We start from the raw sequence: 22,817 nt of genomic DNA, 5'->3' as shown, positions 1-22,817 counted from the left end.
TATTTCATTTATATAACATGTCCCCAAACAGAACTGTGTATGTTTAACAGCATAATTTATCATTCTGTATTTTTGATATTTTAGAAAAAGTACTCATGTGATACATGTGCCTACTGGGCCACATTTACCTCTGGCATGGCACAATTAAACACATGCTGTGAAATGTTTCACATACACTTTCTAAGATACTGTGATGTTAGAAAAGCCTAACCTGCAATTCCATCTTTTCATCTAAGACCATAACTAACTGTAATTTCTTTTCTCCAAAAGGAAGACAAGCCATGTACTTATGAGAATGCAAGCAGAAACAACAGGTTGTATTTTTTGTTGATAAAAACATTGTACATGGAGATAAAAATTAATAAAGAGACTAAAAAATATTTTGAACTGCAGCTAATGAGATAGAGATTATAAAAAGAGTGTTAGGAAAAAATCCTTTCACCAAAACAATAGGTTGCACAATCAGACTAAGTATCAAGAAAGAAAGAGCTGCCTGCCTCTGTGCAAGCCAGTGAGACTGGATGCTGAAGTTAAAGAAATGAATGTGTGGATATCCAGAAAAAGCTGCTGCAGTAAGAAACTGAGTTTGTTATACAATGAGGCTGAAATCTGCTGTACCCTTAAGCAATAACTATAGTAGAAGAGATACTACTGAATTTGTGAATCAGAAAGAACATGCTAGATATCACCTAAACTTCTGTAATTTAACTGCCTCACTCTCCAAACATCACTTGATTGTATGAAGTCACACCCTTATCCAGTGTAAGGTCCTAATAAAAGTTAGGAAGTCACTGTATAAAACGGAACTACCAATAAATAGTTCATACACAAGCTATACTACAGAAAAAACCAACTCCATGAAAACCACAGCTATCTTTGTAATGCACTTGTACATGGCATTGCAAACAACACAGCAGAAGCTAAGTCTGGAGCATGCTGAAAAGTCCCTAAAAAGTTAAAGGCCAGTGGGTTCCACAAACATGTATTCTACTTCAGTAGATATATTCTACTTGCAGTCGTAAACTACTGCAAAAAGACAAAAAAAATGCCATAACTTCCTGTAATACCTTGTTTCCAAATATCTTTGAAAATTAGCAGAATTGATTAGTTTGGTGGTGTTTTTTTTTTTTAAAGTACTAACATTTCAGAAACAACCATGGAAGAACAACCTGTCTTTTTCCACCTCTTCTATCAACAAAATAACTCACTGAGGTGTAAACTTTATAACAATAGTACTTGCTACCACAAGGTTGGTAAAAAATGCATATACAAGGGCCAAAGGAGAAACTCAACTTCCAAATCTAAACTGAAATTAAATAGCAGCTGCCCCTTGTATATGCACTTTTTACCAACTGCGTGGTAAAAACTAAGTTTCAAGCTGATTAAGCAGACCATTGGAGGAAAAAAGAGAAACAAGTTGCCAATGTTTAGCAATACACTTTCTCATACTAAATGCAGTTCAGGCAGTATAATAATAATAAAACTTGTTAATAAAAAGTATGTTTTGTTTACATTAATATACTACAACTTGAGGACACAAAGTAACAAATTTCTAAATTACTGCAGGCAAGTAAGGAATTCTCAAACTACGACAGATGCCCTGGTTTTGAGGAAACAAAGTACTGGAGAGACAGAACTCATGGAAGTTGCACACTTTCCAGAAACCTTAAATGCTCTAAGGACCACCCAAATTAACTCATTCTACACAGATAATGTACATATGCAATTCAAAAGCCAACTTCAAACAATCAATTTCTCACTGGCCATGTGCTGTCATTTCTACTTCTATAGCAAAAGAATTTTAGTAGCCTTTTAATATTTATTTTGTACCTTCTTCTCTATAATAGACTTACTCAGAACGACGTGATCCTGGACAATCTGTATTTATTTCTTATTTTAAGTAATTACTTAACATTATATCTTATACTCAACCACAATGAAAGTGAGTAAAACCTAAAATTACTCTAAAATAATTCACCCATATTGAGCAAAGCTACTAACAAGAAGTCACAGTGGCATGTTATTACTGAGGCCACAGAGCACCGTGTTGTCCAAAGACATTTCCTTTCTGAAATCCCCCATGTGAAAAACACAGATTTATCCACTGTGCACTTATTAATAACTTTAAGGAAAAAGTCTTCAATAACAAAAGTTAAAAACATACAGACAAACAAACAGACTTATCTGTACCTGCTTTGCCATTCAATAGCTTATTCTGGTAATATTGCTGTTCAAGCTGGGGGTTTGCACCAGGGCGCAGTGGTGCCTTTCCTGCACCTCTGTTACTAGTAACAGCTACTGGTTTTCCTGTGGAGAAGAAACGCATGTGCTTATAAGTCAACATCTGTAATAGCTTACATTTTAGTAATAGCACAACTAGGGTAAGATCATAAAGATGTCTGCTTTATTTTTTTATAATTTCTTTCAAGCTTATACACTGTTACAGCATTAAGGAGGAAACAGCTATGAAAGTGACTTTGCATTGCAACTATGAATTTGCTGTCTTAATTGCAGTCATATGTAAAGAAGAAAAGTTTTAAACAGTGAAAATACAGCCATACTAGTTTGTCTTTAATAACAAGTATAAATGGAAGCTGTGAAACTTCACCAACACCCTAATGATCCATTAGTTTAAGACACAGCAAACACTGTACTGATTTTAAATACTTTATCATGTTTATTAGCTAAAGTAAATTAGAAGAGTACACACATACCAACACACGCAGTTCCACTTGTTTAATTAACTGTACAAAATCAAGTATTTAGTAAACTTTTCACTTTTTAGTAGCATCAACACCTCCATAATTTTTCTACAGGAAGCTAATTTATGCACTAAAAGTTCTGGCAGACTTCCGTGGAACAGAAAAAATATTTGCAGAAAAGTCCTAGGTTCTTTATATTCCAGTAATGGAATTTGAAACTTGGCAGGAAATAGAGTTTTAAAGACCCAAACATACCAGAAGTATCTTTGATTCAGTTGCTCCTGCCTTTGGACAGAAGAGAGCAAAGGAATTGTATGTACAGCTTACTCTTCTTTCCCAAGGTCTACGATAGCTGGGTGTCAGATGGTCACCGCTGCACCAAGTCTTCAGACTTGTGCATCACCAAAGTTCAGTGTTTGCACAGAACAACTAGTATCTCCATTTCTGAATGGTACACTTGTAAAAAAAAAAAAATCACCAAGACTTTCTCAGGTGCTCCACTAACTCTTCCTATGCCCTAAGGATGATCACACAACTCAGACAATGCCAACTGAATCGTTCATCTTCCAGGTCTTATAATACTTCATATATAAGAGCTTAGATAGAAAAGGGAAGGAGAAGCACATTTCCCTTGAAAAAGATGAATCAGGCAAAGAGATGATTAATTCTCAGCCTTGACCTTTCCACTTTTCTAGTTAAACAAAACTCCTTACATTACTTCAGGAAAATTATTAGGATAGCCCTTTTTTTTTTTTTTTTTTTTTTTAAACAGAGAGTGACCAAAAACCACTTTTGGTACAACTAGAATTTGATCTCAAATTTCTAATATGGTAGATTTAAGTCTCAGTAAGATACGTGCAATGCTATAGAGAATGGTTACTCCAGATTTTACTTCTCTCTTCTTACTTTAGATACTGAGAAGACAGCAAGAGAATTCCAGTTCTCTCTTCCACTTGCTTTTGGATTGTGAGAAAGTAAGCAGGAATATGAAAGCTGCATGGTCTGACTATCAAAGACGTCAGAAAAAAAGATTAACATGCAAAGTTCATTTTGTAAGTGTGCAAGTTTGGTTTTGTTTTTAAAGGCTTTACTGAGTAAACTGTAACATGTAGAATGAAATACTGACCTTTGAGATCTGGTCTATTTCGGATAGCCACAGACACAAAGAAGCAATCCATATCCACGTGCATTATACAGCTCTGTGGCTTGGCTGAGCTCGCAACAGACACATTACCTAGTATGAAGATACACCAATAGAAAACTTGAACCCTAATTTATACACTTTGGTACTACTCACAGTAGTCATCAAGGACTATTACCAAGTTTTTACCACCTTAAATTATAAAGATTTTTTTTTCTTCTCACCAAAAAGATATTTACATTTACAAAATTTTCAGAGAAATGTAAACATAAAAAGTAGACAAACAGCCTAAACAATGCATCAATTTAAAGTTTCCATTTTATTTTCTCATAATTAACACCTTCTACCTAACAAGTTCCCCCAACCCAAGGAGATTAATGCACGCTGTGGGAACTGGATCTTAATTTTGCTATGTTAACACTGAATCTGAAACAGAGAACTTCACTCCTTTTTGTTCATTAATCAGAAGACTGTTCCAAAAGATAAAAAAAGTTTAGCTGCACTAAAACCTACCATTAATTCTTCATGAAACACACCAAAATTAGTTGTAAACCTCCCATGCAACTGGATTTTGTCATTTCTGTACCTACACTCATGCAAACATTCAGCAAAGATGAGCAAGATAGCTCCAGACTGAAAAACTTACATGCCTAAAGCACTAGAAATACTTGTGTCAAGTATCCTAGAAGTTCAAGTCTGCATGTCTATGTTGCTGACCTACCAAAGGAGGCTATATCTAACAACAACAACAAAAATCTTAATTTGAACAATGCATAAAGTGTAACAGTGCAAAAATACGTCAACACATCAAGTGAATTGTTCTGCTTAACATCTGAGTTAACTACTGAGTAATCAGAAAAGTGTTTTCCTTTTTTTAATAATTTACCATTTGAACTCATTCTTTGAAAAGTAAGGACTGTCTTATAAAGGGCATATTTACAAATCAAGTGATCAATTTAATGCTTAAGAAGCTGCTACCTGTCAAGTGAAACAGTGTCATTAACTATTTGAATACTCTAGGCCAAATCAAAGAGAAAATAAAAATATATTAGCTTATACCATACTTTGATGGAAAAAAAACCCCACATTAGGGTAGTTCATAAGCTAACATGTTTTATAACTCGGGTGTCCTAGCACAAACACAGAATCAGTTAATTTACTTACCTAACAATAATTTTTTAGGATGTGGTAATTTATCGTCAAGCATATTTTCATATGATTACAAGTGAATATTTTTACAGCACAACAGAGTCAGAATCTCTTTGATGGTACAGAGCTAGCCTTTTAATTGAGTAAGACTGTAAATGAGATTCTAAAGATGCAAACTACTTCATCTACACTTGTAATGCTTTGCCTCTCATGAATTACACATTTTTTTCATGATGGCCCTTGATGTAATGACATAAAAAATTTCTCTTTTGTCACAAGCCAGGTTCAGAAGTCTCATATGACGCTGCTACCCATTTAAACAGACCCAGAGGTATATAAAACTCTTACTAACAAAAAAAAAAAAAAAAATTTTAGTTCACTTCCAAATGTTACTCATCTTTTAAATTTTCACATTGAACTATAAGAAGCAAGGTTTTTTCTTCTGTTTTTTCCCTTTAGATTTTCACACAGCAACTACAGACTTGCGTATTTATATATATATAGTATTTTTTCCCCTTCCACATATCTTGGTAAAGTCAGGAATATTATTTCTACAAGGAGGAACTGAATATAGACCAGAGTATCACATTAAGTCACATTTTAAGTTAAAAAAACCCAAACACACAAAACCAAAAGTAGTTAGATCCTTTAGTTTTCAGTGCATCAAAGTCACCAAGCTTTTCCAGATAGCCTGACTTTTATGTGAATATTAAATACTAACCTACTTAGTCTCAGTTAGACATTTAATGTACAAACAAAGATATAAGGCACGTTCTCAACATAAACCTTCTTAAACAAGTATCTACCTGCGTCAGTTTTAAGTGCAGACCTGCCTGCTTTCCATTTTTTTAATTTTTCCCTTCCTGGAAAGACACCGCTGTTTTTTCTCTGCAGGTTGTTGACAAACTCTGTCAATTCACACTTCCATGTTGATATATGATGCAGTCTTGAACGTGAATAAAAGTCAGAAATAAAACTACAATCTGAAGGTTTGGACACAGGTAAGGAAGCTGCCTTGCTAGGAGTAGGTACAGAAGTGCTTTTTGTGCTTGAAGGCCCCTGAACAGTGGAGTGGTGAGCACCATTTATTTTAGCATTACTGTGCAAAGATGAAGATGAGGATGAATTACTCATAGTCCTATGTGGATTCCATGAAAAGTCTGTATTTTTGTTGCTTTGCTGCAACTGCTGCGTTGTGCAGTCTCTAAAGTCAACCATGCCTTTTTCAGTCTTCCCCTCCTCCTGCACAGGGCCTGGGGAGAACCTACTTGCAACACTGTTGCCGGAGGGCACCAAGCAATCCTGTGTCTTTAAGGCACTGGTAGAAGTGTGTGTGTGTCCGTTAAAAATGGCAGTGCTGTCTTTGTGAGACTGAATCCCATTTTGTTTCCGTCCGGGAAGGATCTGCTCCAGCTCCGTAAATCCAAAATCGTCACTTTCCTCTTCCTTTTCTTCATTCCAGCAACTTATTCCATTGGGTGTGATCTCGTTTTCCATCTCACACTTTTTAATATGATTTCTGAAACAGATTATGATTATTTAATACCATATCTTTTATAAAAAAGGCACATTTACAGGTCATTTCAAGTGCTAAGTATTTATCTTCCTAACTGTTATCTGTATATACTTGAGTAGTTTTTACATTCTTGAGACAATTATCTCAAACTCTGAGCCGTCTCAGAGTCACAAAATATTGTATTTCTGTACAAAAGATTTCACAGATTTGGTGTATTATTAACGCAGCACTACCAGGAATTTACATGGGAGTGACCAAAATCATGCTCACATTAGAAAAGCTATTTCCAAGGCCTTTAATTTGACCAGCAGTCTCCAATCGAATTACAATAATTATTTATTTGTTAACAGAACTGTACTACCATGGACAGCATGAATGGTGCAGGAATACGCAAACCATCAGGAGGAGTTATCTTTTTATCGAGAGATGTGATCTTCCTTATCTAGTTACAAACAAACAAAAAAAGAAAAAAAGAAAGTCTACATAGAAAAATTCCATTTTTTAGAAGATTAATTTAGGCTACTGTGTTAGATTTGTTTTATCTTCTCTCGAGGAAAAATCTGTTCAGGCTCTATAAATCAAACCTATTCTTAGCTTTTGACAAAAACCCAGACAAACTGCTTTTCATCTTTTAAGCATACAAAGTATTCTGCCACAAGTGCACTGGCAATTTACTTACTCTGACAGTGTAGAGGCAAAGTTTACATTCAAAAAACTAACTTTGTAACAAACCCTAAGCGGAATTAAAACCAAAGCCTTCAAGAGTTGTGCATACTCTTGATCTGCTGGAAAAAAACCCCACCATCGCTCTCAACTCCCAAAGCCAGCAATTTAAGTACACACAAAAAAAGGCGGGAAATAATTAGCTATCCAGTATACCAGTGAAACCAGAAAGCCAATTAACTGTGACAAAGATTTGGTTAAGATTATCACAATCACAAATTATATCAAAGATAGTATTTTTGAGGAGCTGCATGGTTGAAAGTGATATATCCAGTGGTACATATTCAGTATCAGTGGATAGGGCAGGCTTTTCAGACTAAATCGTTATTTTTGGAACTCTGAATATTCTTCTCATTTAAAAAACATTAGCAATGCAGTAAGAGGTGATGGTGATTGTATCACTCATTGTTTAAAATACGGGTAAGAAATACTGCTTAGGATATTAATTTTGTGGCACCGGTTTTATTTTTCTTAAATATAGACAAATCCCACTCATGTGGTAAAGTCTCCTCAGAATTATGCAGAACTGGATTTTAAATAAATCAGCGGACTGTGGAAGAACACAGATCCCCATTACAAATCTAAGTACAGTATCCTTGGCCCTGTTTGAACAGTAGTGTTGGACCAGATGACCTCCAGAGGTCTCTTCCAACCTCAACCATTCTATAATTTTATGATTCTTGACTCTGAACAACAAACGTGCTTCTGAAAAAGATGCAGGAACCCTCTTAAAAAAAAAAATCTACCGAACAGCCTGTTCAAGGGGAAGACTTCTTTCCAAATTCCAATTCCTCTGCCAGTTAAGAGTTTCGTTGGTGCTTTCTGTTCTATTCCCTTTTCAAGGTCTTTTAGGAGAATTTTTCATATTGTAATTGGATTTTTTAATCCATCTTCTCTCTCAAGCGTGACTTAAACCTTGGTGTTAGCATACATAAGGTACGCTGTTTTTTTTTAAAAGAAGCTAAAGAAAGAACTTAACAACTAGTATGCATTTACATTTGATCCTAGGCACCTTTAGCAAAAGTAATCAAATCATACCAGCTTTTTGGTTTTGAAATAAAGACCTACTTGTCAGTGTCACTAGTCAGAATCCTTTAATGTAGGCCTGTTGCTTCCGTACAGATACGCTACATCCTAGGACTCCTAGGTCACATTATCAAGCAAAGTGTGATCCAAGGACTAGAGACAATGCTTGGAGTCAAGGTAACTGTAGTTCTGTCCTAAACTACGTATATAGCTATACCTTATTTTTAAATTTCAGTGCCTCAGAGCTCCCCTCTTATAAAGCTGAAATGAATTTTAAAAATGCTATATAGTTATAAATGCAAACCCATTATGGGTGAATGATTAGCATCTGTATTACAAGATCAGAAACACTTACACCCTGTTGAGATCTTTAGCTATATTGCTTGGACCTGGCATGGCATCTTCAGGTTTGCATATGCTATTAAAGTTGAGACCTTTTTGAACACTTGACTGCTTGGTGTAAAGCTGATACGGAATGTGCGAGAGGAGACGTCCAGCTTTAATGCTGAAACAAAGAAACAAAAAAGGAACAGGTTACTACTTAAGACATTTTAAAACCCCCCAACCTTCTATGCTAAAAAATACCTCATGTACAATAAACTATTACTTTGGTCATTACCTTTTGCTGTTCTGCTATAGGTACTTGCAGTCCCTTCCACAACTCCTTTCCCACTACTAACTGGATTGAACTGAAAGTAATTTGTCATGTGGTGACTGGTACTACAAAAGATATTTGCACAGTTTTGTTGGTCAGTTGTCTACATCCATTTCTCTTCTCCAATTGACACACACAAATATTATATCCTAATACTTAATTTCAAAAACAGAGTAAGCAATGCTCAGTCAAAAAAAATGGTGAGTGGTCCAGGTTATTCTAACTGAACAATGCTGACTGAGCTCTTTAACTTGGAACAATGGAAATGCATGTGTCCGAAGCAAATCTGGGTATAATTTGAAGGAGGTCAGCTAGGATGTGGTTCACTATTAAAGAGGAACTACTTTTTCCATTCCAAAAGGGTAATTACTCCTTCTTGTGAGAAAATTCACTGAAGAAAGCTAGACAGAAGAGTAATTTCCAAATACACCCTGCGTAAAAATCTACCACAATCATTCCAGTTCTGTCCTATGTGTTCCACTGTATCTCCGTCGTCGTCTTCTTCTTCCACTGAAACTGTAATTATACGTCAATAACTGCTAAATTCCTTAGGGAAGTCATGGACTCTGAAGTGGAATCCTCTCAAAAATACACCACAGCATGATTTCATCTCTCCACCCCAACGCCTGTTGCTGGCAGTAGAGATAACAGCCTTCGCAGACTATACTTCACCTCTTCTTCATATACAACTCTTCATATTGAACACTGGGTCAGAGATGCTGAAACTTCTTACAGCAGAGGAACCTCTCTCATATCAAAGAAGCTTAATATTAGCGTTCAGTTTTGAAGATACAATTGGAGTCAAATGTTTGAAGATAATTTAGCTCAGTGACAGATACTGTTTTTCTGTTCTTCAACACCTGAATGCTTTCTCTTGGAGATGTGCTTTTTAACTAGCTCAAATCTGTACTACTGTCAAGGGAGCTGGACAGTGGAACAAAAGCCCTTAGGAGCTTTCTTGCTGCAATTAGAGAAGAATATAGTGGGAGATCGCATTTCCCAATTAGATAAATTAAAACTAGTTAGGCATATACATACAGACCTGGTAAGGTTTCTATGGGAATGGGATAGTAAAAACAGCCCTAAAAATGTATCAATTAAATATTGTTTGATACATGACTATATAGCATTCATAAAGGAACATCATTTACATTAAACATTGCCAAATAGAGTTAAAAATACACACGGTAAAGTTCCAAAGCTTTCTTGTACAGAAAGTGGTGATGCAGCAACTAAGCTTTTACAATGCCTGGTTAGACTGTTTCTCGTATCACCGCATGAACCTGGGTGCATAACCACCCAAGTAATATTTCAAAATCATTACTGCAATTTCAAGATTATACAAAAACACACATTTATTTAAGAACTTGTTCATGCTAAGATTTTAGCTACTGGAGTAGCTGCATTTTTAGATCAATACACAGTTGGTTTGGTTTGGTTTTTTTTCAAACAGTATTAAGATGCAGCAATAGGAATCCTATTTTAGATGCATCATTCAACATCCTTCCCCATTCCACACTCCCTGGATCACAGAATTCATAATCACTAAAAATATTAGGTTGGAAAGGACCTCCGAAGGTCTCTAGTGCAAACACTGCTCAAAGCAGGGTTATCTTTAAAGTCAGATCAGGTTGCCCTGGGCTGAGTCCACCCAAATTTTGAACGTCCAAGGGCAGAGATTCCACAACCTCTCTAGGCACCTGTTCCACTGCTTGCTCTCTTTCACCGTGAAAAATCTTTTCCTTAGTCAAAATTTTCTTTGCTGCAACTTGCGCCTATTGCCTCTTGTCCTCTGGCTGTGCATCTTGAAGAAAAACCTGGCTCCATGCTCCCTGTAACCTCATGGTAATGAAAGCCAGCAATTAGATCCCTTCCTAGTCTTCTCTCCAAGCAAAACAAAACCAGCTTCCTCAGCCTCTCATCATGTATCACGTGTTCCAGGCCCCTATTCATGTTGGTGGTTCTCTGAACTCACTCCAGTTTGTCAGTATCTTTCTTGTACTGAGAAGCCCAAAATCAGACACAGAACTCCAGATGCAGCTTCAGAAGTGCTGAATAGATTGGAAGAATCACTTCTCTTGACCTGCTGGCTATGGTCTTGCTAATGCAACCCAGTATGCTGTTAGCCTTTATCTCCACAAGGGCACAACTGCTGCTCCATGGTCAACTCGTAGTCCACCAGGACCCTCAAGTCCTCCCCTACAAGGGTGTGCCCTAACCAGCGAGTCCCTAGCTGGTCTGGTTGCATGGAATTAATTCTGTCCCATGCGCAGGACTCTGCATTTGACTTTGTTGAGTTTCATTAAGTTTCTGTCATCTCATTCCTCCAGTTTGTTGAGACTCTCCAAAGGGCAGCCCTGCTCTCTAGTATATCAACTGTTCCCTTCTATTTGCCGTCACCCAGAAACTTGCTGAAGGTACTTTCCACTGCATCGCCAATGTCCACATTGCTAAAAGACATTAAACTGCATCTGCCCCAGTATCGACCCTTCAGAAATGCCACTTGTAACCATTTGCTACTTTGACTCTTAACTGTCAACCACTACTGTCTGAGCCAGGCAGTTGAGCCAGTTCTTCACCCAGCTAGTAGCCCATTATCCAATCCGTATCTCCCCAATTTATTAAAAGAATGCAATGGGGGACTGTGTCAAAAGCCCTACTGTAGTCAAAGCAAATGATATCTACTGCTCTCCCGTCATCCAGTCATCTCCCCACAGAAGACAACCAGGCTGGTCCGGCGTGATTTGCCACCCTAGATATAGCTTCCAGGAAGGTATCTCCCCACAGCCTTCAGTGACTGTAGTGAAGCTGATCACAGCGCAGTTCCCTGGATCCTTCTTCCCATTTCTGAAGGCAAGCATGACATTTGCCTTTTATGCAGTCTTCTGGAAAATCTCATCTGATTGCCATGGATTTTCGAAGTTGACAGAGAGTGGTGTAGCACTGGTATCAGCTACCTTTTTCAGCTCCCTTGGATGCATTCTATCTGGTATTGTAGAGCTGTATATGTCATGTTTCCTTAAGTGAACCATAATTTATGCTTCCTATATCTTTGGTAGCATTTCTTTGCTCTAAACTCTGCCACTAGACACACAGGCCTTCAAGGCATGAAAGTAGACCTAGCCACTAAACACTGAAGAAAAGGCAGTATTGAGTACCTCAACTTTTTCCATATCCTTTGTCATGAGGTTGCCCCACCATTCAACAGCAGGCCTGCTCCATTTGCTTCCGATATAGCTATAAAAGCCATCTCCTTCCCCTTCAATGCTTTGCTAGTTTCCAAAAAAAGTTACTGTGTTAAAGTAACGTGGCATCTCTTCTGAAAGCTGTACTGTTTTAGGACTGGTAGCTTTTATTTATTCAAATAGTTTGCATTCTGAATCCTCATCAGAAAAAGGAAATGAAGTGTGATGTACCAGACTAATTTTTTGTTTTTCTGGGGAAATTGTTTTAAACTATTTTCTTCACATTTGTGTCAGATTAACACAGATCTTTAAGAAAAACATTCACTCAACCTGAAAATCAAAATAAGGAATCCACAAATTCTACTGGTAGCTTGTTTTAGAGGTTAGTTATCCTCAATCTCTGAAAAGTGATTTTATTATAAATGTCAAAGAATGCTTTTTAAAAGAATATTCAAATTTGAAAGTCAAGCTCTCAAATCACCTTAATTTGGCTTCCATTGGACATTGCACAACAACCTTTCCAAGCTACGTAATTGTGTCATGTATTTTTCAAATCAAGTAAGAAAGATTTAGAAAGGAGGTCTGCCTGCAAGTGTCTGTCTTCATTTGTTGCAGAAATGGAGAGGTAGCAAAAATACACAACAAGGGGAGTGCAGAAAGAATGATTTTGTCGCTAAAGCAACCACACATTACTGTGCAATACTGGATTTTGCAACTACTGTTACCACAGGATCTCTACGTGATGCTAATTAAACCAAAACTCTAGAGCTACTTGCATTTAACAACAGGTTTATGAGAGTCTGACTTTAGACCATAGCTCAAAATGTTCACAGTTCAGAATATGCAAAGCTTTTAACACAGCAATAAACTTCAACATATGCCTTACCATCCTTGTGTAAGTAACTCTGTAACTATCTTACATAGTCCACATGGCATATTCCAAATTATTGACATTTTTGGTGTTTTACCGTAATGTCTTTTTGGCGGCTCTCAAACAAAAAATGAAAATAATAGCCATTGTAATAAGTGCCATGGTACGTTCATTAATCTTTGGAAAGCAGACAGATGCTATAGTGGTAAGCACCAATAAAAGACAGGAATTAATTATTCATTCCATTACCAGCACAGAATTTGAGTCACATGCAGTAAGTAAGGAACAGGGTTACAGAGACAAGAAGCAAAAACCAAGACACTGAATTAGCAATTTGCAACCTGAATTCAATCTTTTCTGTGAAGAGAATGTGGCCGGTACCACAGTGAAAAAAGATGGCATGTGATCATGTAATTAAGGACTAGATCATAATGTGTTTCACACAAAGAAATAAATCAAAGCTCCACAGACAAACGACCTTTTCATTTTGCAACCTTGGATCACAAGACTGAAGATCTAACAACATTGCTTTACCAGCAATTTGTGACAGTAGCATTTTAGGCTTGATTCTTAACCAAACTAAAAAAACCCAAACCCATCATATTGCACTAACATGACGTGCACATGAATATTCAACAAATTTGGAACCTCTACATCCACTGCACTGATTTTCACAAACTGATCTACTGAGGAGAACATCATTGGGTATTCCATACACAGAGATGGAGTATTTAACCGATGAGTGTTCTTCAATACTGTTGAGAGGAAGGGAAAAAACGAGGGGTTGTTGTGAAATTAGCTTTTATTCCAGATTCTGACACAAACCCTGTTCAACTGAGACAGCGAGTTCCCTGTTTCCAGGGAACTGTTGTTGTGCCCAACCCCATGTATTTGTCTATACTCAGTTCTTCTGACTTATTCTACAGTACAACCTTCCAGAATCAGGAGATGCAGAACCTGAACACAAGACATCATAAGGAAAAATTTTAGGAGATTTCATACATTAGGTTCTAGCAAGTCTCTACTGAATGTATGCAAATTCATTTTTCCGACCTGGTTAAAATCATAACGAGCTTTAATGGCATCAATGAAAATGGCCACATCTTTCAAATAAACACACACCTACCACCAGTCTTCCAAGTCCTTAAACTCCTGGGTGAAGCCCTAAAACTGTTTAACAAATGTACTTAAAGTCTTTTTCAAACTGAGGAACTTATCATTTCTGACTAAAGTTTAAAAAATTTACCTTAAAGATACATGATACAAAACAGCTGACTCCAAAGGACTGAAAATCATCAAACTGAAAACAGGAACTGCAAATAGGATTTTACAAGTATGTATGCAGAACAGTTCCTTGCCTGTTTCTGCTGGTTGTCTAGGAAAGAGGCTAGTTAAGAATAGCATGACACTAACAGAATGATTTCCAGAACGTATTCCTGCCTGTTCTATTTCCATGGGTTCCTCAGATGGAAGAAGACAGAGGCAAGCCAGATTAACTGCTCTGAGCCTGGCTATCATCTTTTTCAAAGACCTGAGGACAACTTCAGTTGATTCTATGTATTCCAGTGCATGGAAGAACCAAAGAATATGAATTCTTTGTAAATAAAACGTGGGTTTTTTTTTTATTTTGTTTTGTTTTGTTACAAAGTCACAACATAATAAATGTTTAGATGGATTAATTTCAGTTTTATGAAAATGCTTTTCAATTTACATTCTTCTTTATTTACAGATGAAATGAAACTTATGCAATGCACAAGGCAAGAGGTTAAAAAACAATCACCAAGTACTTATTTAAACATACTGAGATGGAGGCTGGTCAATTGATTGGCTATTAAATGGAATCACAGGATAATGTTCAGTTTCCTGACTTTCTGAGGCAGCCTGAGACTTTCTGAATGTTCTAAGTGAAGTTTCTTAAGGAACAATCACTAAGAAGCATATCTTCAATGTAACAGTAGTATTTTTACTCAGCTGTTGCAAGGACAGATTTATTTTAAACTAAACCATAATCTCAAAATGCAACCTTCTATAACGATGTTTTTCCAGATTTTTCTTCTTTTTTTTCCAAAAGGAGAAAACTCCAGAAGCAGTAGACCTAAACTTACCTTTCCATGATCCACTCTGGCCGAACTACTTTTTCTCCTTTCAATTCTTTTATTTTGGCATTTGGAAGATTTGTGGCAATGATGTGAGTTGTTTTTGATCTGGAATAATACACGTGGTATTGGCCTCCATGCAACATCATTAGCCGTCTTAACTCATCAGCTGAGGGATCTATAAAATTAAAACCAGAAATATTCCTGTTTTGTGTCAGCAAATACAGTAAGAAAAACAACTTTAATTGCGAAATATGATGCCATGATCAGAAAGAGTGCAAACCATTGTTTTTCTCCTGAAAAACCTTACAAGTTCTTCAAAGAACAAATCAGAAAAGCATTTCTGAAGAATCGTAGAAAACACTGTTTCTGCAGACTGATTCAAAATGTAAACATTCTACTTGTTACAGAGGATCTTTCCACAACATGTGTGTGTGTGTGTGTGAAATACTCAAGTACATTAAAAACCACTTTACATCAATATAACACAAAATTAGATTAACTCATTTATCTTTTCACCAGAGTTGGGGAGAGTAGTTTATACCCAGAAGCAATAGAAAAGAATTAATATCAAAAGGGTTTAGCAACAGCACAGAACTCCTACTATACAATTTCTGATTTACTGAAGCAGTTAACTCACTCTTCCCTTACCAGGTTATTCTTGAATTGTTACAGGGAACAGAGAATACCTTAAAAACTAACATCTCTTCTTATCCCCTCAATCATGTTAAAAAGAGTACTTATTATGCAAGCAGAGGTGGGGGGAAAAAAAAAAAAAAAAAAAAAAAAAAAAAAAAAAAAAAAAAAAAAAAAAAAAAAAAAAAAAAAAAAAAAAAAAAAAAAAAAAAAAAAAAAAAAAAAAAAAAAAAAAAAAAAAAAAAAAAAAAAAAAAAAAAAAAAAAAAAAAAAAAAAAAAAAAAAAAAAAAAAAAAAAAAAAAAAAAAAAAAAAAAAAAAAAAAAAAAAAAAAAAAAAAAAAAAAAAAAAAAAAAAAAAAAAAAAAAAAAAAAAAAAAAAAAAAAAAAAAAAAAAAAAAAAAAAAAAAAAAAAAAAAAAAAAAAAAAAAAAAAAAAAAAAAAAAAAAAAAAAAAAAAAAAAAAAAAAAAAAAAAAAAAAAAAAAAAAAAAAAAAAAAAAAAAAAAAAAAAAAAAAAAAAAAAAAAAAAAAAAAAAAAAAAAAAAAAAAAAAAAAAAAAAAAAAAAAAAAAAAAAAAAAAAAAAAAAAAAAAAAAAAAAAAAAAAAAAAAAAAAAAAAAAAAAAAAAAAAAAAAAAAAAAAAAAAAAAAAAAAAAAAAAAAAAAAAAAAAAAAAAAAAAAAAAAAAAAAAAAAAAAAAAAAAAAAAAAAAAAAAAAAAAAAAAAAAAAAAAAAAAAAAAAAAAAAAAAAAAAAAAAAAAAAAAAAAAAAAAAAAAAAAAAAAAAAAAAAAAAAAAAAAAAAAAAAAAAAAAAAAAAAAAAAAAAAAAAAAAAAAAAAAAAAAAAAAAAAAAAAAAAAAAAAAAAAAAAAAAAAAAAAAAAAAAAAAAAAAAAAAAAAAAAAAAAAAAAAAAAAAAAAAAAAAAAAAAAAAAAAAAAAAAAAAAAAAAAAAAAAAAAAAAAAAAAAAAAAAAAAAAAAAAAAAAAAAAAAAAAAAAAAAAAAAAAAAAAAAAAAAAAAAAAAAAAAAAAAAAAAAAAAAAAAAAAAAAAAAAAAAAAAAAAAAAAAAAAAAAAAAAAAAAAAAAAAAAAAAAAAAAAAAAAAAAAAAAAAAAAAAAAAAAAAAAAAAAAAAAAAAAAAAAAAAAAAAAAAAAAAAAAAAAAAAAAAAAAAAAAAAAAAAAAAAAAAAAAAAAAAAAAAAAAAAAAAAAAAAAAAAAAAAAAAAAAAAAAAAAAAAAAAAAAAAAAAAAAAAAAAAAAAAAAAAAAAAAAAAAAAAAAAAAAAAAAAAAAAAAAAAAAAAAAAAAAAAAAAAAAAAAAAAAAAAAAAAAAAAAAAAAAAAAAAAAAAAAAAAAAAAAAAAAAAAAAAAAAAAAAAAAAAAAAAAAAAAAAAAAAAAAAAAAAAAAAAAAAAAAAAAAAAAAAAAAAAAAAAAAAAAAAAAAAAAAAAAAAAAAAAAAAAAAAAAAAAAAAAAAAAAAAAAAAAAAAAAAAAAAAAAAAAAAAAAAAAAAAAAAAAAAAAAAAAAAAAAAAAAAAAAAAAAAAAAAAAAAAAAAAAAAAAAAAAAAAAAAAAAAAAAAAAAAAAAAAAAAAAAAAAAAAAAAAAAAAAAAAAAAAAAAAAAAAAAAAAAAAAAAAAAAAAAAAAAAAAAAAAAAAAAAAAAAAAAAAAAAAAAAAAAAAAAAAAAAAAAAAAAAAAAAAAAAAAAAAAAAAAAAAAAAAAAAAAAAAAAAAAAAAAAAAAAAAAAAAAAAAAAAAAAAAAAAAAAAAAAAAAAAAAAAAAAAAAAAAAAAAAAAAAAAAAAAAAAAAAAAAAAAAAAAAAAAAAAAAAAAAAAAAAAAAAAAAAAAAAAAAAAAAAAAAAAAAAAAAAAAAAAAAAAAAAAAAAAAAAAAAAAAAAAAAAAAAAAAAAAAAAAAAAAAAAAAAAAAAAAAAAAAAAAAAAAAAAAAAAAAAAAAAAAAAAAAAAAAAAAAAAAAAAAAAAAAAAAAAAAAAAAAAAAAAAAAAAAAAAAAAAAAAAAAAAAAAAAAAAAAAAAAAAAAAAAAAAAAAAAAAAAAAAAAAAAAAAAAAAAAAAAAAAAAAAAAAAAAAAAAAAAAAAAAAAAAAAAAAAAAAAAAAAAAAAAAAAAAAAAAAAAAAAAAAAAAAAAAAAAAAAAAAAAAAAAAAAAAAAAAAAAAAAAAAAAAAAAAAAAAAAAAAAAAAAAAAAAAAAAAAAAAAAAAAAAAAAAAAAAAAAAAAAAAAAAAAAAAAAAAAAAAAAAAAAAAAAAAAAAAAAAAAAAAAAAAAAAAAAAAAAAAAAAAAAAAAAAAAAAAAAAAAAAAAAAAAAAAAAAAAAAAAAAAAAAAAAAAAAAAAAAAAAAAAAAAAAAAAAAAAAAAAAAAAAAAAAAAAAAAAAAAAAAAAAAAAAAAAAAAAAAAAAAAAAAAAAAAAAAAAAAAAAAAAAAAAAAAAAAAAAAAAAAAAAAAAAAAAAAAAAAAAAAAAAAAAAAAAAAAAAAAAAAAAAAAAAAAAAAAAAAAAAAAAAAAAAAAAAAAAAAAAAAAAAAAAAAAAAAAAAAAAAAAAAAAAAAAAAAAAAAAAAAAAAAAAAAAAAAAAAAAAAAAAAAAAAAAAAAAAAAAAAAAAAAAAAAAAAAAAAAAAAAAAAAAAAAAAAAAAAAAAAAAAAAAAAAAAAAAAAAAAAAAAAAAAAAAAAAAAAAAAAAAAAAAAAAAAAAAAAAAAAAAAAAAAAAAAAAAAAAAAAAAAAAAAAAAAAAAAAAAAAAAAAAAAAAAAAAAAAAAAAAAAAAAAAAAAAAAAAAAAAAAAAAAAAAAAAAAAAAAAAAAAAAAAAAAAAAAAAAAAAAAAAAAAAAAAAAAAAAAAAAAAAAAAAAAAAAAAAAAAAAAAAAAAAAAAAAAAAAAAAAAAAAAAAAAAAAAAAAAAAAAAAAAAAAAAAAAAAAAAAAAAAAGAAAAGTTTTAGCTTTTGGGAAACCTTTACAGCGGTGTCACGCTGGCACCAAAAGGTTTGGGTCAGCACAAATGGAATAGTTTGAATAGTAAATCTGGCACAAGATACTAAAAAAAAAAAGTTTATCAATACAGGAAAGAAGAAAATTTTTTTAAAGAATACAGTTACAATTCCTTCCAGTGCCCTCCTGTCAACTCTCAAAATATTTCTAACACTTGATTATACCTCTAACTTTTAACTAAAAATAGCACACATTTTCTCCAAGTGTTATCTTTCCTACTTCAGCCTTTTGAACAACCATCTTGTAGAGCTCTATTTAGGAACTAGTACCTTGAAGAATATGCAAATGCTAGATTTTCACTAAAGAAACTGCCTTTATTAAATAATTGATACAGTTATTTAATATTCAGTATTAATAGTTTAACATGTCCACCTTAACCTTTTTCAGTCCGTTTGAGCCCTGTGCTCAAACCAGCACTGCTCCGTATCACAGAAGCTGTACGCATCAGTTATATAACAGTCACAACATTCCTGGCATACGTCCCTGAAAAAGGCTTCTGGGAAGTTTCAAGAAGGTTATTAAGCTGCTTTACAGAACCCAGGAGAAATAGGAACGTAAGTATGGTAGATTAAAAATCTTATTCCAGTTAACATGCACTATCAGTCCATCGCAGACAATGCATACATATGTCTTACCTCTTCTCTTGTTCCTCCTTCCACTATTAATGGGTTCACTGTCTCAAGCATTACACCACTCCAAGCAAGAAAACCCCAACATATCCACCCAAACATAACTTTGACACATACACTCCAAGTCCAATGCAACCATCAATAGTTTGGAAAAGTAAGAACTTAATATATATAGGAATATGGAGGAAGTTAAAAGGTTTCATTTCAAATAACAAGACTGCGGAAAGGTGGAAAAATTTACTGCTATTTGTATCAATGCCCATTCATGTAAATGATTTAGTAAAGTAACATTTATATTCAGAACCTAAATCTGATTTTATATTGAAAACCTTAATCATGAAATACAAAGGAACATAATATACAAAGCATATACAGTAATTGCTATGTATTTACCTAGCTGCAAACTCATGTGTTTTACAGTTTTTTACTCCACTTAGGATGGTAAACAGACACTAGAACAAAACAGAACAGATCCTTAAAAAAAAGAAAGCTTCACCTGTAAAGCCATTGACATAGATGGCAACTCCGCTAAAGATACTTGATGAATTTCCATCCCTCTGGTGCTGTATGGCTGAATCTGACCGGAACTGATCCTCCAATTTCTTAACCTTTGCCGACATGTACCCACCCTAGTTTTTAAGTTAAAACAAAACAAAACAAAACCAAATCCATGATGCTGGTCTTATTTTCTAATGTTTACAGGCAGAAACTGGTCAATTAAAGACTGGAAAGGTAAGCAGCATTCCTTCAAATTGATTTTGGTTGACATACAGAAGACATATTCTTTTTCCAAATGAGAAACAGCAAATCCTTCACCCTAAATTCTTATCTACAAGATAAGTGCATCTGGTTACCAACATGGCGGGATTTATTTCATACTTCTGTTATCTTATTCCATAAGAAAAAGATTCTATCTATACAAAATTCTTATAGAATAAATTGTTATAGAATAAAATAGAAATTCTTACAGAATAAAAAGAAAGAAGAAAAAAGAAATAAGGGAATCATGCAAGTTTGGATGCTAAATCGGAGGCTCGTTGCCTAAAGAAACAATGTAGAGAATATTCATTAAGGTCCATGTATTTTCAGTTCTTAAATATACATGAGACAGTAATATTATAAATATTTACATAAATTAGGTGCCTCAGTTATTGTTTGTCCAACTATATAGAATGTGGTGAAGACAACCACAAATAGTTTTAAAATTAAATAGTTTTAAAATTATTTAGTTTAGCTTTTAAATGGTGATTTAAACCTATTCAAGGGTCTGTACTTGTTAATAATGCAATTTAGTGGATTATTGTGAATGAAGACTTCAGAACCTGGTAAATCTAAAAATTTCTTTTGAACTTAATTATGTGTTTTCAAGTGACGCAATAGAGTTTAATTTATAGCATACCTTTAGCATATATAACAAAATTGTAAACCCCTTTTAACGCAGTGCCATTTACCTCTTAAAAAAAAAAAACAACAAAAAAAGCCACTTGGTTTTGAACATACCCATATTCCCCAGCCATCGCCATCGCCAGCCCGTTTCCGCCATCCACCCCGCCTCATACTGAAGCTTCTGCATAGGAAGAAAAATGCTTGATCAATTAGATGTTTAGTAATATCATCAGTGGCATTTCAATGATGCATTACAGGCCATCTACAGATTATCACAAATAATACATTTTTCAATGGGCTTCACTAAAGTATACGAGTTACACAGTTAACCTAGAAATGAAAAATTGCATAAAAACCTAGTTACTCAGTTTTGTAGTAATGCATACTGTAGCTCCTGCTACGTATCAAAAAACCCACACATACACATTTTGTTCTATTCACCCAGAATACAAAAAACTCATTACAATGTTCAGTTTCTATTATGATTTATTAAATTCTTCCTGTTCATCATACATCTCCTATAAAAAAGGAGAAATAAAAGGTTCTTAAATACAATTGCTACCGTTCATGCAAAATATTGCCCAAGTCAGGAACAACCTGTATTTCCTATTTGATACTATCTACATGGTGGGATGCAGGCAAACACCTGGTACTCGGGACTGGATTAATTTCACCAATGGATTTACAGCTAATCATAAAAGGTCCAAACACTTGTTGCTCCAATGCAATATATCACATAAAAGCAAAAAAACCAAAGGCCATCTTATGGTCAATGAAGAGCCGGTTGTTTAAATGATCTAGTATGATCTATAGCTAGGTTTGCGATTTGTTTCCTTGGGTTTGTTTTTTGTTTGTGTTGCTTAATAATAATAATAATAAATTTAAATAAATAAATAAATCTACCCAACCAGCCAAATTGCAGTTTTCCTTTATGGAAGACACTTATCCCTGGGCCATAAGCTGTACACAGCAGCGTCCCCAGACGAGCAATTAGTTGGCTAGAACAGTACTGGTGGAGAGAAAAAGAAACATTTTGGACTGTGGTCAACTGTTCACTGCACCCAAGTGATTCACATTAACTATAGCTGTTGTAACACTGATTTTAAAAAATTGATTAATGATGTAGTAAGATCATGAGGTCACTGCCTGCTATTACATCTCTCACTTTCTGCTCTAACCAGTTCCCCAAATAAAAACCCTGTTTTGTCTTTTAGGGTTATTAGCTCTTAGAGTACAAGGACAGGACTCTGAAACTAAAAGGAAGAAGATTTAAGCCAGTCACCTTTATTTTATCAAATATTCACTTTCTATTCCTTTATCCTCCAAAATGCACAAAACTACAGTTAATACACAGAAGGAAGTCAACTGTTTTTTTCCATCCTTGTCTGGTTTTGAGAAGATACCTATTCTCTGGACTATCCATAGCATCGTCCAATGACGGAGCAGAGAAGCTTCATTCAGTCTCCCGCCTACCAGAAACCATGGATGGAAATGACAACGCATTTTTGGTCATTTTCCTATCCAGGCCTTCTACTGCACTGTTCTGCAGACTGCCTCATTTACACATTAAAATTTTGCTTCCTCTGAACCTGGCTGAAAGTTGAATTCTACCTTTTGTCTCTTAAATCCCTTTTCTTCCAGAGCTACCAAGCAGGCATACTCTGAAATCCAGTTAAACCACCCTGGATTGCAGGCAAGTTTGATTGCAGAACAAGACACAGCTGCAGGAAAGTTTTCATAAATATGATCATTTTCATGGAATACTGCAAATATGCCAAATTAGGCAACCATAGAATTATAGTCAAAGCAGGTATAACTACCTTGAAAAGACAAGCTTCAGTTGTACGTTTCAGGACCTCCGCAAACACAGGAAGATCATGATGCACCTGGTTCTATTCTTCTTATAGTTGCTGTAATTTGATACATAACCTACACACGTGTATATAATTATGAAGATTAATTACATGTCAAGGAGATAAGCTCTACACCAACAACCAAAACAAAGCAACCCCTCCTCAGTATGTTGTATTTTCTCTATAGGTACCTGCATTTCTTACTCAGAGACCAATTTTCAAAACATTGAGCTTTCTGAAATTAATTTTTA

General features: G+C 31.8%; 1 protein-coding gene across 1 annotated transcript in view; it reads right to left on the bottom strand.

The window, feature by feature from the left end:
* REV1 (REV1, polymerase (DNA directed)) overlaps positions 1-22,596 on the bottom strand; it is a 52,509-nt gene extending 29,913 nt beyond the window's left edge. The window contains exons 1-8 of the mRNA XM_009323835.1: positions 22,534-22,596; positions 20,828-20,894; positions 19,824-19,956; positions 15,074-15,242; positions 8,613-8,762; positions 5,799-6,511; positions 3,829-3,936; positions 2,191-2,307 (exon numbers count right to left, since the gene is read on the bottom strand). Coding sequence (XP_009322110.1) covers positions 2,191-2,307; positions 3,829-3,936; positions 5,799-6,511; positions 8,613-8,762; positions 15,074-15,242; positions 19,824-19,956; positions 20,828-20,884 — 1,447 coding nt within the window. The 5' untranslated portion in view covers positions 20,885-20,894; positions 22,534-22,596. The remainder of the gene's footprint in view (positions 1-2,190; positions 2,308-3,828; positions 3,937-5,798; positions 6,512-8,612; positions 8,763-15,073; positions 15,243-19,823; positions 19,957-20,827; positions 20,895-22,533) is intronic.
* Positions 22,597-22,817: the final 221 nt, after the last annotated feature.

This window comes from Pygoscelis adeliae, unplaced genomic scaffold, assembly GCF_000699105.1.
Source record: "Pygoscelis adeliae isolate BGI_AS28 unplaced genomic scaffold, ASM69910v1 Scaffold425, whole genome shotgun sequence".
NCBI classification, from domain to species: Eukaryota; Metazoa; Chordata; class Aves; order Sphenisciformes; family Spheniscidae; genus Pygoscelis; species Pygoscelis adeliae.
Note: the sequence above shows the minus strand (reverse complement) of the source record. Positions and strands in the feature narration are given on the sequence as shown.